General features: G+C 42.7%; 1 protein-coding gene across 2 annotated transcripts in view; it reads right to left on the reverse strand.

Moving 5' to 3' along the window:
• The window catches only part of GOLIM4 (golgi integral membrane protein 4), a 353,609-nt gene that overhangs the window by 123,770 nt on the left and 214,789 nt on the right, over window positions 1-15,050 (reverse strand). For both annotated transcript variants that reach the window (XM_053710118.1, XM_053710117.1), the window contains exon 5: window positions 1,982-2,132. In XM_053710118.1, the coding sequence (XP_053566093.1) occupies window positions 1,982-2,132 (151 nt within the window). The remainder of the gene's footprint in view (window positions 1-1,981; window positions 2,133-15,050) is intronic.

The following is a 15,050-nucleotide window of genomic DNA, read 5'->3' on the forward strand; positions in this document are numbered from 1 at the left end:
TCCCCCTAAAAAAAAAATGCTTCCAATTTATTAAAATTATCAAATTTTCTTTTTTTTTGTTATCCTTTGTTGAATAGTAAACTAAGGTGGGCTCAAAACTAGTATGCGTATGCCTGTAGCATTCAACTACGAAGACTTGCACGCACCTGAACTCCAATGAGCTTGCCTAGGATTATTCTTCAACATAAAAATGTTTCATTATTGTAAGCAAAACATTATTGCAATATATATTTGTTATTTATTTTGTTGCCGTTTGCTGCAAAATACTTCTGAAAATTGTGCTTGTTCTGCTTTTTCCCTGGGAGGTTTAGGTTAATACTTTGAAGCAATTTATGTGAGCTTTTAACTCCCCCCCTCCCCCTAACTTTCTTTGCAATAGTAGTGGGTATACTAGGTAGTTTAGGTGTACTATAGTTTGGGTATTGAATCCCATTAGTAATTAAGATGATCCGTGGACTCATCGTGTCTTAAAAAAGAAAAGAAAATTTATGCTTACCTGTTAAATTTATTTCTTTTTTGACACGATGAGTCCACGGCCCGCCCTGTTCTTATAGACAGGTTGTTGGTTGTTGTAAACTTCAGACACCTCTGCACCTTGGCTTTTCCTTTCTCTTCCTAACCTCGGTCGAATGACTGGAGTGGGAGGGAAGGGAGGAGCTATATATAGCAGCTCTGCTGTGGTGCACTTTCCTCCTCCTGCTGACCAGGAGGTGAATATCACATAAGTAATTAAGATGATCCGTGGACTCATCGTGTCTTAAAAAAGAAAAAGAGGTGCATACTTGAATTGCAGCCAGAAAAATATACATTCTAAAATAATAAAAATTCCAAGTAAAAAATGGGTGGGGTCTTGTGGACTCTCACCACCATGAAATAATTTGCTCAAATAAGCATAAACTATATTTTCTTTCATAAAGGTGATGAGCGTTTACAAGACATTACTCCTAGGAAAGTTGGAGTCAACGAGTAATAAGTGTGGGATAATATTAAAAATGCCTGTCTATGTTGTACAACCCCAAGTGCACCTACTAATAGCCTATAGGCTACAAAATAAATCTCATACTCGCCTATTAGGAACCTACACCACTGAGCTTGCCACTTGCAGAAAATCAGTGCTTCCATTAGACAACCAATGCAGTGATGTACGCGAGACAGCATTGTATTTATGTATATGGAGTATAACAATTGCCATGTGAATAAAGTCTTGTTCACTTTTCAGTATGTGTAAGCTTGAGAAAGAGGCAAGTAGCCTCGAAACGTTGCTCCTATTAAAGGTGTTTTCCTGTTGCTAAGAGTGCTACCTTCATCTTTTTGTCCTATTTGAGTATAACAATTATCCAACAGGAGGAGGCTAAGGTCCGATCCCCTCGACACCTGTGGCAGCCCTGTGACTAACTCACACTGGGTGTTATTGTGCCACTATCCCATACACCAAAAGCTTCCCTCTATCAAAGTATCTCTCTGAGGGGAAACTGCGCCTCAAATCGGTCTGAGTGAGGACCCCTCTCTCTGAATAAAATATTGCAACACTTTTCCTTTAAGAGTTGTGGGAATATTGTAACTTTAATTCTTTTAGCCTCTGTGCTGCACCTGTTGGAGCGGTGTATTTAAGATTCAGTAATCACTCAGTGTATTCTCTTTTGAGTCTGCATTCTTCCTTGATACTATTTCCCTACCTCTGTCTCTGGATTTATTGCTGCAGTGTGTTGGGAACTGTTTGCTGTATTTCTGCCTTTCTGCCCTGTTACCTGGATATATTTCTCTGCATTCCTACTCCTGAAGAGTTTTTACTTTAAGTTGAACTCTCGCATTATTTCAGGGTTGTCACTTGAGACTGCAATGTCTTTTCTGCTTTTTCCTTATTAATTATGAGACTGCAATCTCCTTTCTGCTTTTTCCTTATTAATTATATAATGGATTTTACCAATAATGAGCTTATGTTCAATATATCATTAGCTTGTATACACTTATTTAAAAGTACCTTTAAGTTTTGAAAACTCCTGTTCTTTTTCTTGTTGCAGATGCACATACTTCTCTTTGTGATCATTTGACGTCTTTGAAAAGTCTTCTCCTAGTTTTTGATGTTCTACAAGTAGATTGCTGTGCTGTTTTCGAAGCTCGTCATGTTGACTCTAAAAAAAAAAGTCAAGAAATGATTAGTAATTTTGCTATTTAAACAATGTTTAAATGCATAATTATTTATATAGTTTTCATCTCATGCTATATATGCATATATATTGTGTTTGTTTTACCTGCAAAGACTGAAGCAAACTAAACTGAAACTGGGTAATATACATGTAGACTGTACAATTGCCAAGCCCATGTGCTGCACAGGCCATAGAAAAAAAGTTTCCATTTGTTAATGTATTTATTTTTAATTTAATTTGCTAATAAAGTTAAAATGCACTACTGATGTGTAGACTCATATATTCTACTATATATTTAATTTGAGATTCAAATAAAAAAACAACATGATTACCTGATAGAATAATATGGGCTCTAGTGCACACTAAGATGAGGCAAAAACAACCAACATAGCAGATATTGTAATCCCTCAGTCATAAATATGGCCAAGAGGAAGGAATAAAATAGAAAAACAGGAAAGATAAAGCAGGGCCAGTGAAGTGGAAACCGGTACTGCCATAAACTGTGCAAAAAGTAAGGGAAGGTCTCATGGACGTTCACCATCATGAAATAAATTAATTTATCAGGTAAGCATAAATTTGTTTTTCTTTAATAATAAGGTTAGAATCCATGAGTCATCAAATGTGGGATCCTATACCCAAGCTGGGACATCCACAAGGCTCCCATGAAATAGAGAGGGATAACGGGTAAAGCAGGTATGTTACTGAACAGGCACAATGGCTTGCATAACTCTCCTTCTAAAAGCAACCATACAAGAGACAAACATGTTGAAATAGTAGAACTTAGTAGAAGTATGTAAGGAGGACCAAGTAGATTTTTAAATTTGCTCAAAAGAAAACTCATTAATGAAAGCCCTATGCACTATGGGTGAGTCTTCCCCACAACCAAATAGGTCTTATGAATTAAACCCTTAATCATAGAGGCTAAAATAATTGCTTTAGCTTTCTGTCCATTGCAGAGACCAGAAATATGAAAAATTATGTAAATGTAAATGCTCCGAAAAACATCTAAGTTGCAAAAAGGTCACTCTTTAGAATTCTTAAAAGCTGGACAGAGAGAACGAACCACAATTTCCTGATTAATGTTATCTAAATATACAACCTTAGACAGGAAATAATAATGTATTATCAAAACCAACTTGTCCTGATGAAAAATCAGGTAAGAAGAATCACTGGATAGAGTAAAAAGTTCAAACACTCCTCTGGCTGAGGAAACGGCCAAGTGAAAGAGAACCTGCCAAGACAACAATTGGATATCAAGACCATTCAGAAGTAGGAGTAAATCCAGGTTACAGTTCCTAAGAGGAGCAGCTGGTCTAATAACTGGTCTGATCCTAATCAACACCTGAACAAAGCTTAAATGTCAGGTAGCTTAAAGATCTTTTTGTGATACAAAAGCAACAAACAGATATGTGACTTCAAAGAGAACTAGCTGATAAACCCTTTTTCAAGCTGTCCGGTAAGAATTTAATGTGCTAGTAATTCAAAAAGAATTCCAAACACGATATCAGGACTCACACAAGGTGAGAAAAGTTATCAACACCTTGTGATAAATTCATCTGATTCATTCTGTGCTTGAACCACTTGATCAGAGAAAACTGACTGAGACAAGATAAAGTGGTCAGTTGCTACAACATCAATTTTAGAGATTTGAGGTCTGGATGAAAGAATTGACCTTAAGAAAAAACTTTAAATTATGCTTACCTGATAATTTTATTTTCTTCAGATGGAAAGAGTCCACAGCTGCATTGATTACTTTTGGGAATTCAGAACCTGGCCACCAGGAGGAGGCAAAGACACCCCAGCTAAAGGCTTAAATACACACAGTCAGAAAAACAAATGCACGTAAATACATGTGCGTGCACACACAAAAAGGTTTTGGGGGGGAAAAAAAGGAAAAGGCCCAAGGACACTGACCCGCAGATAGTCCACAAGCCTAACTAGAAACCGCAGGAACTAGACTCCACTGAGCCAACAGCCTCCAGGAGACACCGTCGCCCAGCAGTCAGTCTCCAAACAACACACCCCTTACTAGAGAAAGGGAACAAACTACCGTATTCTTCCACAAAGGAGCAAAGACACGGATGCCATGAAGAACTCCAGAAAAAAAAACGTAAAAAGGGCACAACGAGTCCTAAATAAAAACACAAAGCAAAAACCCGAGAAATCGGGTCAGGCTAACAGAGACCCAACCAGTCTCGTAGAAACAAGGGGAGGCAATGCCCAGACCCCAGAGATACAGAAACCACAGGCTAAGACCGGGATTCTGAAACAGAGAAGACAATCTTCCCCTAAATGCAGTGCAACCGCACTCTAGAAGACAACTGAAGACAGAGGTCCCCAAAGTCACAAAAAGGTAGCTCAGAATATCCAAATATTCAGAAACCGAAACATCGTGCAGCAAGCTCAGATAGGTGAAAATCTGACGTACAACACCTGAAGACAAAACACTGCAGTCATCCCAAGATGACTCTGAAATCTGAATACATGCAGGGCAAGTAAAGGGCAGCTAAAGATAGGTTCCAAACCACTAACCTTCAGTCAGCTAAACATCCACTAACCAGTGGACAACACTGGAGGCTAACCAAGAGCCGCCAGTCCTTCCCACAGATCTGAAACATGGAAAAAAAGCAGAAACCTCAGAGAGGCTTACCGTATCTCGATGACCCGAGGACAAGAAGCAGAGCAACAGATCTCAGATCATGCTCCAAAAACTGGACCAGCCCAAGCGACAGGCATGTTTGATAGACAGGGGGAACATAAAGACCCCAACCACAAGCCCCCCAGGGAATGGAAAGAATGGGGGGACTCACCCACCCCAACAGAGCTCGGGTACCGACCCAATCCACTCCTCCAAAATAAGGTACTCCCAAGGAGAACCCCCTAAGACCTGGTACAGATAAAAGTGCAATAGATCCTTAGGAAGACCTGTCACAACTCTCTTTGACAGTCTCTACATGGACATTTCAATTTCCACCAGTTGGAAAGGAGTAACCCAGCAGAGCAGCAGACTGCTGCCACTTACAGAATAAAGCCACTTGATCCAATCTCCTACACACAGGGCAGGACAACAACCCTCCAGAGAGAGGAAACCCCAGCTCTTAGGAAAGGCAAACTACCCCACAAAGGGAAGGTCATAGATAAAGAACAGCGCACATGTCCACAAGACATGAAAGCCAGAGTCTGATCAAAACAAGGACCGAATGAAAATCATCCAAAACACCACTGTTGATCCAACAGAGAAAAAAACTACCCATTAAAGGTCTGGGACGCATTCTGCTTGACAGGGCTGAGCAGGGATCTGAACCCATGGTTCTGTGCTTACCACTGTTGCTTGCTTGTGTGATGTGCCACAGCCAGTTGTTGAAAAGGAGCACACTCCGACTGAAGGACAAGTCAGGCCATAAAGATATAACCAGTACCTGAAGGTGGACTTGAACCCTGGCCTTCCTACTTGCAAGCCCAATGAGCTAGCCCCTATGTCATAACATAGCCTCCCTGAAAAACTGGGTCATCCCGAACCAGTCTGCAGGATCATAAGTCTCCAGACATCCAAGAAGGATCCAAGACAAGAACCCGGGACCCAGAATTGTCTTACAACGAACGAACACCCCCAGGGAACAAGATACCCCGTCTGAAGAATCAGAACTCATCAGGTATGATAACCTGGCTAACCCGAAGAACGGGTACAGAACTCACTCGTAATTCCCAGCCCCAAAGGGAAGAGAACACCCTTAGCAGGAGGACAACACCCCCCCAACAAGGTGCTAGGCCGCGACAAAGTCACGCAATTACTCTAGAGCACAAATGCCCCAAGGACAACGCACACGAAGTCCAAGACTAAGGGAAATTATAACGCGAACAGAGGCACCCGAAGAGAGAGTCGAAAAAAGACTAGTCTCAAAAAAGGAAAAAGAATGCAGAGCATCCCGAATCCTGGGAGAAACCTTTGGAAAAGGAGACAACACAGCCTATCGTCTCTGATATGGAGACGACTAACTCCTGGAAGTAGAAAAAGCCACACGGCCCTCACTTCCTAAATTAAATGGTCAAAGCCGCCAAAGAAAAACGGATAAAGTCCAGAAAGTCCTAAAAGGAGACTCCGAAAGAGACCTTGAAAAGGCAAGGCCGCCAAAAACCGGCTGCATGAAGGACCTAAATCCTCCAAACACTCTAGTTCCTGCAAAGAACGGAAAACAACTGAGTATGTCACAGCGGATCTCAACAGAGTCCCGGCCGACTAGATTTGAAAGGTTAATGAGGACTGAACTCAATTCCCTATGCCCCTAGGCAAACCACAGACCATCAAGTCCTCTCAGAATGCTAGCTGAAACTTGTAAAATAAAAACCAAGGAAAACAACACAAATCATAATGAGAGCACTCGGCGCCCTCACCGGACCAGCCAGGTATAAAAAGGTGCCACGTGTCTGAGCTAGGCCTCAAAGATAGAAGGATTTGTACCCGGTTAGGACCAGCCTGAAACCAAGGGCCTCAGCACAACAGACAGACAAACATAGGACTAGAACGTCCTCACTCTTGCACAAACTTTTGTAGAAGTAAACAGTGCGACCACAAAATCGCGAGTATCAATTCCAGAGAAGAAAGTTCCTGAAGGAAATATTGCAACAACATGAGCTTTAACCAAATAAAATCCATCCACAGCAGATTAAAATAAAAGACAAGGGAACCCATAGGTTATCGCCCAGGAAAAACGGACACACCCGCAGGACCAGCCCAACAGGGATCCGAGTCTTCTAAGCTCAGAACTGGAAATGATACTCAATAACAAAGACTATAAGAAGATGACCTCATCCCCTTATGTCTAATTATGCAAGCCATTCAAAGAGGAAGACTGAGAATTCCCAGACTCATTAAGAGCGGTATCCTCCAGCAATGCCAAAACGTGCCTCAGTAGAACATGAAGGCGCACTAGTCTATAACGAAAAGCGCAACATACCTCCGGTGGGACAAATGAAGACACTGTCCGCAAAGGTTGACCCCCTGAAGCCTAAGGGACAGTCGCTCCCCCGGAGGTCTGAACTGGACCAGGTGATTCCACGCCTGACGAGCCCCAGTAAACGGAACACAGACAATATCGTAAAAACACACTCCTGGGAGGTGCAGATGCGTCAGCGCCAAAGATATGGCCATGCGGAACTGTGTCGTTCCGGTGGGAACAGGCCACTCTCCATAGAAGATTATAGATATAGTGTGTGACAGCACACCAATCCTCCAGGGGGTGGTTCTTAAATAATAAAATAATAACATCATATAATCAGAAATGTAAAGAATCTGAAAAAATAAAAATAAAATATTCCTTAAACTGACAAATGATAATCCATACAACAAATAATGTCCAAAAAGTTGAGGTAACTCCAAAACAAAGTAATGGTCAGCTCTCTGTCAAAGGAGGGTCAGGATCCAGATGAAACGATTAGTCTAGAAAAGAAGAACACAGAGGCGCCCAATGGCCTAATACCAAACACACAAGATGGATTCAAATATGCAAGAAATATACTCACAAACTAACTGCACCCTAGGGTGCAAAAAAGCAGACTGGAACCTCACAGTTGCCCAGCAAACTGAATAAGGGCGGCTGAGAAGCTCCAGCCTGTTTTTATTGCACCTGGAGGTGCTTAGAAATATGTAAGTGTGCCTATTTCCTTTATATACACACATCCTGTATCAAGCTGTGCTGGGCTATCTTGGCTCTGTATCTCTCTATATAGGAACATCTTGGACACCACAGGCGAGGTTTCGTCCTTGGATGTCTGGCTGCACTTATTCAGTTTGCTGGGCAACTGTGAGAATCCAGTCTGCTTTTTTGCACCCTAGGGTGCAGTTCATTTGTGAGTATATTTCTTGCCCATTTTGAATCCATCTTGTGTGTTTGGTATTAGGCCATTGGGCGCCTCTGTGTTTTTCTTTTCTACACTCTCCATAGAAGGATAAGCAGCGTTTGGGTTACCTGTATACGTAGTTGGTGGTAGGGAACTCGCCTCATGGGAAAAAGAATCCCCAGAGGCGGATGGCTCAGCGGGCCCCTGATTCCCCGATCCCGAGGAACGGAGAACTCTAAAACGGCATTCAGAACATAACTGATGGGCATGTATCACCCAGGCCAATACATATTCTTTGCAAGAAGTAAAATCGGAGTCAGAGACATCCGTCTCCAAAAAAATCAGAATCATCCATAACTGGGATATTGATAATAAAATGGACCAATAAGAAAAATCTAAACGGCACCTTACACCCCCAATGGCTGGGGCACTCACCACCTCCTATGAACCAGACACCAGCGGACCAGAATTTCTCTGTCACCACACGGACAGGAATGCGGAAATGGAGAGCCAAAACGTGACCACGCCCGGTCACAAGGTAAACCGTGCAGTCCATGAAAAAGCGCGCCCGGCCGTAAAGGCTGCGTCACTAGACAAAGGTTCCAAAATAACCATGAGCCGAAGTAAACATAATTAAAAAAAAACTGTTTAATAACCCCCCTCAGGAGATATTAACCCTTGATTCCAAGTTACAAAAGGAGCCTCACTGAGGCCCTGTGCTAAAGTTAATCCCACGAGGTGGTAGCCTCTCGAATAAACAGTTGTAAATACAATACATTCATGACGAAAGTAAATTGAAACGATCTTACTGGAATCTTCGCCGTGGGACAGGAACACGGCCCTTCAAGTGTGACAGATAGTAGCATCGCTTCTGCCATGGATTTGAGAGAAGCAGGCAGCAAAACTCGTCAACGCTGATTGTTTGTGGAGCTGTTAATATGAGTCGGGATGGTTTCACAGAAAGACTCTCTCTGCATCTCCGGACTCTAACTTTTCTCCATGCTCTCATTGAGAGACTGACAGGACTCCTTAAAACTCCAGTCCCATGCCAAAGAGTACTACCCTCCATAAGAGACTATCGAAACCTTCTGACACTTCTCTGCCAACCTCCTGGGATGAAAGGCAAAGAATGACTGGGGGATGGGGGAAGTGGGGGAGGTATTTAAGCCTTTGGCTGGGGTGTCTTTGCCTCCTCCTGGTGGCCAGGTTCTGAATTCCCAAAAGTAATGAATGCAGTTGTGGACTCTTTCCATTTATGAATAAAAAGGTCCTTCTTGAGAGGAATATGCCAAGGCAGGCTGGAAGAAATTTGGGCTAGATCTGCATACCTGTCCTGCAAGAGCAACCAAAATTATAAATACTTGTTCCTGTTTGATCCTGGCTATCACCCTGGATAACAACACAAAAGGAGGGAAGATGTAAATTAGATTGGACAAAGAAAAAAATCACTAAAGCATGGTTGCCTGCAGATCCTGAGATCTCTCACTATTATGGCATCTCATGATTCAAGCAAGAGACCATGAGATCTATTTCTGGCTAGTCCTAACGGATCACAATCTGGTTGAATACCTCTTGCTTCAGTGACCATTTGCTGAAATGAATGGACTGAGAGATAAAGTCTGCTTCCCAGTTGTCTACACCCAGAATCTAGATAGCTGAAATCATTCAGTGATGGAGTTCTGCCCAAGTTAGAATGAGGATACCTCTTTCATTGCTAAAGAACTTTAAGTTCCATCTTGGTGATTGATGTAAGTCACAGCAGTAATACTGTATGATTTAAACCTCAGAAAGGATTTGTCTTAAGATGGACCAGCTCTGGAGAGCCCTTTGTTCCAAGATGTTGATAGGTAATCTCCTCTCCTGAGGAGAACAGAATACACAGACAATCTGGTGTATGTGGCAATCACCACTCATATTGGCTGGGAAAAGGAACCTCCCTGAATAAGAGATTAGTGCTGCCATGTCAGGATTGCCTTGTCTTTAAGTCTAGGTAGATATTCTGATACACATCTTTGTAATCTCCATTCCACTGCTGTAACATTCTGAGCTGTAGAGGATGTAGGTGGAATTGGACAAATGGTGCAATGAGACCTATGACTTCCTTGTATTGAAGGACTGAAGAAAGAAGTTGGAGAAGAGCACACGCCTTCTGCAACTCGAGTCTGATCCATTAAATATAGTTTCATTGACACTGAATCTATTATGAAACCCAATAAAGAAACCATAGTATAAGGAATTAAAGATCTTTAGGAAAGTTTGATTCTCCGACCATAAATATGATGAAACTGAAGGACTTTGCTTATATGTTCCTTTGCCATTTGGCGAGAGGGCGCCTGTACGGGAATGTCATACGGAGCTACCAAAATCCTCTCAGCTCTAACCACAGACAATAGTGCTCCAAGAACCTTTAAGAAGATTATGGGTGCCATTTCCAGACCAAAGAGAAATGCCAAAAAATGATAATGCCTGTTTAAGAAGGCAAATCTGAGAAACTTGACATGGTCACATGTATATAGAGAAATGCAAATAAGGATCTTTTAAGTCTATGATACACATAAATTTGCCCTCCTGCACTAAAGTACAGTGCACATTATCTCCATCTCAGAACTTTCAGAAATGTGTTTATTGTTTTCAGCTGCAAAATATCACTTCTTATTTTTGAGATAATGAACAGATTAGAATAGACCCCTTGATTCTATTCCTCTACTGGGACCAGAGTGGTTACTCACATAGTGTCCAGGTTGTTACAAATGCCAAGGCAGCTTTTAAAAGGAACTCATGGGACATTAGAAAGGTCTATCTATCTATATTTATATATATATATATATATATGTGTGTGTGTGTCCAAAAGTTTCTCCTCCTAAATGTATGGGTTAGCTCCTAGATTTTGACCAAATTTGTTGAGCCCTGTGGAGGTTTTATGTATGCCCCTTCCAAGCATCTGCTCTTAACTGGTGGAGGCATGATGGGTTGTGAATCCCTGACCACTCTGCTATAGGGACAGCGCTGCATAACCCGGTCTAGAATGAGATTCAGTGCACAAAAACAGAATTTATGCTTACCTGATAAATTACTTTCTCCAACGGTGTGTCCGGTCCACGGCGTCATCCTTACTTGTGGGAAATATCTCTTCCCCAACAGGAAATGGCAAAGAGTCCCAGCAAAGCTGGCCATATAGTCCCTCCTAGGCTCCGCCCACCCCAGTCATTCGACCGACGGACAGGAGGAAAAATATAGGAGAAACCATATGGTACCGTGGTGACTGTAGTTAGAGAAAATAATTCATCAGACCTGATTAAAAAACCAGGGCGGGCCGTGGACCGGACACACCGTTGGAGAAAGTAATTTATCAGGTAAGCATAAATTCTGTTTTCTCCAACATTGGTGTGTCCGGTCCACGGCGTCATCCTTACTTGTGGGAACCAATACCAAAGCTTTAGGACACGGATGAAGGGAGGGAGCAAATCAGGTTACCTAAACGGAAGGCACCACGGCTTGCAAAACCTTTCTCCCAAAAATAGCCTCCGAAGAAGCAAAAGTATCAAATTTGTAAAATTTGGCAAAAGTGTGCAGTGAAGACCAAGTCGCTGCCTTACATATCTGGTCAACAGAAGCCTCGTTCTTGAAGGCCCATGTGGAAGCCACAGCCCTAGTGGAGTGAGCTGTGATTCTTTCAGGAGGCTGCCGTCCGGCAGTCTCATAAGCCAATCGGATGATGCTTTTAAGCCAAAAGGAAAGAGAGGTAGAAGTCGCTTTTTGACCTCTCCTTTTACCAGAATAGACAACAAACAAAGAAGATGTTTGTCTGAAATCTTTTGTAGCCTCTAAATAGAATTTTAGAGCACGGACTACGTCCAAATTGTGTAACAAACGTTCCTTCTTTGAAACTAGATTCGGACATAAAGAAGGTACAACTATCTCCTGGTTAATATTCTTTTTAGAAACAATCTTTGGAAGAAAACCAGGCTTAGTACGCAAAACCACCTTATCTGCATGGAACACCAGATAGGGCGGAGAACACTGCAGAGCAGATAACTCTGAAACTCTTCTAGCAGAAGAAATAGCAACCAAAAACAAAACTTTCCAAGATAGTAACTTAATATCTATGGAATGTAAAGGTTCAAACGGAACCCCTTGAAGAACTGAAAGAACTAGATTTAGACTCCAGGGAGGAGTCAAAAGTCTGTAAACAGGCTTGATCCTAACCAGAGCCTGAACAAATGCTTGAACATCTGGCACAGCTGCCAGTCTTTTGTGTAGTAAGACAGATAAAGCAGAGATCTGTCCCTTTAGAGAACTTGCAGATAATCCTTTCTCCAAACCTTCTTGTAGAAAGGAGAGAATCTTAGGAATTTTTATCTTATTCCATGGGAATCCTTTGGATTCACACCAACAGATATATCTTTTCCATATTTTATGGTAAATCTTTCTAGTTACCGGTTTTCTGGCCTGAACCAGAGTATCTATCACAGAATCTGAAAACCCACGCTTTGATAGAATCAAGCGTTCAATCTCCAAGCCGTCAGCTGGAGGGAGACCAGATTTGGATGTTCGAATGGACCCTGAACAAGAAGGTCCTGTCTCAAAGGTAGCTTCCATGGTGGAACCGATGACATATTCACCAGGTCTGCATACCAAGTCCTGCGTGGCCACGCAGGAGCTATCAAGATCACCGAGGCCCTCTCCTGTTTGATCCTGGCTACCAGCCTGGGAATGAGAGGAAACGGTGGAAATACATAAGCTAGGTTGAAGGTCCAAGGTGCTACTAGTGCATCTACTAGAGTCGCCTTGGGATCCCTGGATCTGGACCCGTAGCAAGGAACCTTGAAGTTCTGACGAGACGCCATCAGATCCATGTCTGGAATGCCCCATAATTGAGTTAGTTGGGCAAAGATCTCCGGGTGGAGTTCCCACTCCCCCGGATGGAATGTCTGACGACTCAGATAATCCGCTTCCCAGTTTTCCACACCTGGGATGTGGATCGCAGATAGGTGGCAGGAGTGATCCTCCGCCCATTCAATTATTTTGGTCACTTCTTTCATCGCCAGGGAACTCCTTGTTCCCCCCTGATGATTGATATACGCAACGGTCGTCATGTTGTCTGATTGGAATCTTATGAATCTGGCCTTTGCTAGCTGAGGCCAAGCTCTGAGAGCATTGAAGATCGCTCTTGGTTCCAGAATGTTTATCGGGAGAAGAGACTCTTCCCGAGACCATAGTCCCTGAGCTTTCAGGGATTCCCAGACCGCGCCCCAGCCCACTGGACTGGCGTCAGTCGTGACAATGACCCACTCTGGTCTGCGGAAGCTCATTCCCTGGGATAGATGGTCCAGGGTCAGCCACCAACGGAGTGAATCTCTGGTCTTCTGATCTACTTGAATCATTGGAGACAAGTCTGTATAGTCCCCATTCCACTGTTTGAGCATGCACAGTTGTAATGGTCTTAGATGAATTCGTGCAAAAGGAACTATGTCCATTGCTGCAACCATCAACCCTACTACTTCCATGCACTGCGCTATGGAAGGACGTGGAACAGAATGAAGAACTTGACAAGTGCTTAGAAGTTTTGGCTACTCCTTCATGCTGTTTTGTTAGCAGCAGCAGGCTTCTTGGCCTGCTTACCCTTGTTCCAGCCTTGCATCGGTTTCCAGGCTGGTTTGGGTTGTGAGGCATTACCCTCTTGCTTAGAGGATGCAGAATTAGAGGCCGGTCCGTTCCTGAAATTGCAAAAGGAACGAAAATTAGACTTATTCTTGGCCTTGAAAGGCCTATCTTGTGGAAGGGTGTGGCCCTTTCCCCCAGTGATGTCTGAGATAATCTCTTTCAATTCTGGTCCAAATAGAGTTTTACCTTTGAAAGGGATGTTAAGCAATTTTGTCTTGGATGACACATCCGCTGACCAAGACTTTAGCCAAAGCGCTCTGCGCGCCACAATTGCAAACCCTGAATTTTTCGCCGCTAAACTAGCTAATTGCAAAGCGGCATCTAAAATAAAAGAGTTAGCCAACTTAAGTGCGTGAACTCTGTCCATAACCTCCTCATATGGAGTCTCTCTACTGAGCGACTTTTCTAGTTCTTCGAACCAGAACCACGCTGCTGTAGTGACAGGAACAATGCACGAAATGGGTTGTAGAAGGTAACCTTGCTGTACAAAAATCTTTTTAAGCAAACCCTCCAATTTTTTATCCATAGGATCTTTGAAAGCACAACTATCCTCGATAGGAATAGTAGTGCGCTTGTTTAGAGTAGAAACTGCCCCCTCGACCTTAGGGACTGTCTGCCATAAGTCCTTTCTGGGGTCGACCATAGGAAATAATTTCTTAAATATAGGGGGGGGAACAAAAGATATGCCGGGCTTTTCCCACTCCTTATTCACTATGTCCGCCACCCGCTTGGGTATAGGAAAAGCGTTGGGGTGCACCGGAACCTCTAGGAACTTGTCCATCTTGCATAATTTCTCTGGAATGACCAAGTTGTCACAATCATCCAGAGTAGATAACACCTCCTTAAGCAGTGCGCGGAGATGTTCTAATTTAAATTTAAATGTCACAACATCAGGTTCAGCTTGTTGAGAAATTTTTCCTGAATCTGAAATTTCCCCATCTGACAAAACCTCCCTCATGGCCACTTCAGATTGGTGTGAGGGTATGACAGAACAATTATCATCAGCGCCTTCCTGCTCTTCAGTGTTTAAAACAGAGCAATCGCGCTTTCTCTGATATGTAGGCATTTTGGATAAAATATTTGCTATGGAGTTATCCATTACAGCCGTCAATTGTTGCATGGTAATAAGCATTGGCGCGCTAGATGTACTAGGGGCCTCCTGCGTGGGCAAAACTGGTGTAGACACAGTAGGAGATGATGTAGTATCATGTTTACTCCCCTCATCTGAGGAATCATCTTGGGCAATTTCATTATCTGTGGCAGTACTGTCCTTACTTTGTTTGGACGCTATGGCACAATTATCACACAAATTTAAATGGGGAGACACATTGGCTTTCATACATATAGAACATAGCTTATCCGAAGGCATAGACATGTTAAACAGGCTTAAACTAGTCAATA

Source organism: Bombina bombina, chromosome 4, assembly GCF_027579735.1.
Source record: "Bombina bombina isolate aBomBom1 chromosome 4, aBomBom1.pri, whole genome shotgun sequence".
NCBI classification, from domain to species: Eukaryota; Metazoa; Chordata; class Amphibia; order Anura; family Bombinatoridae; genus Bombina; species Bombina bombina.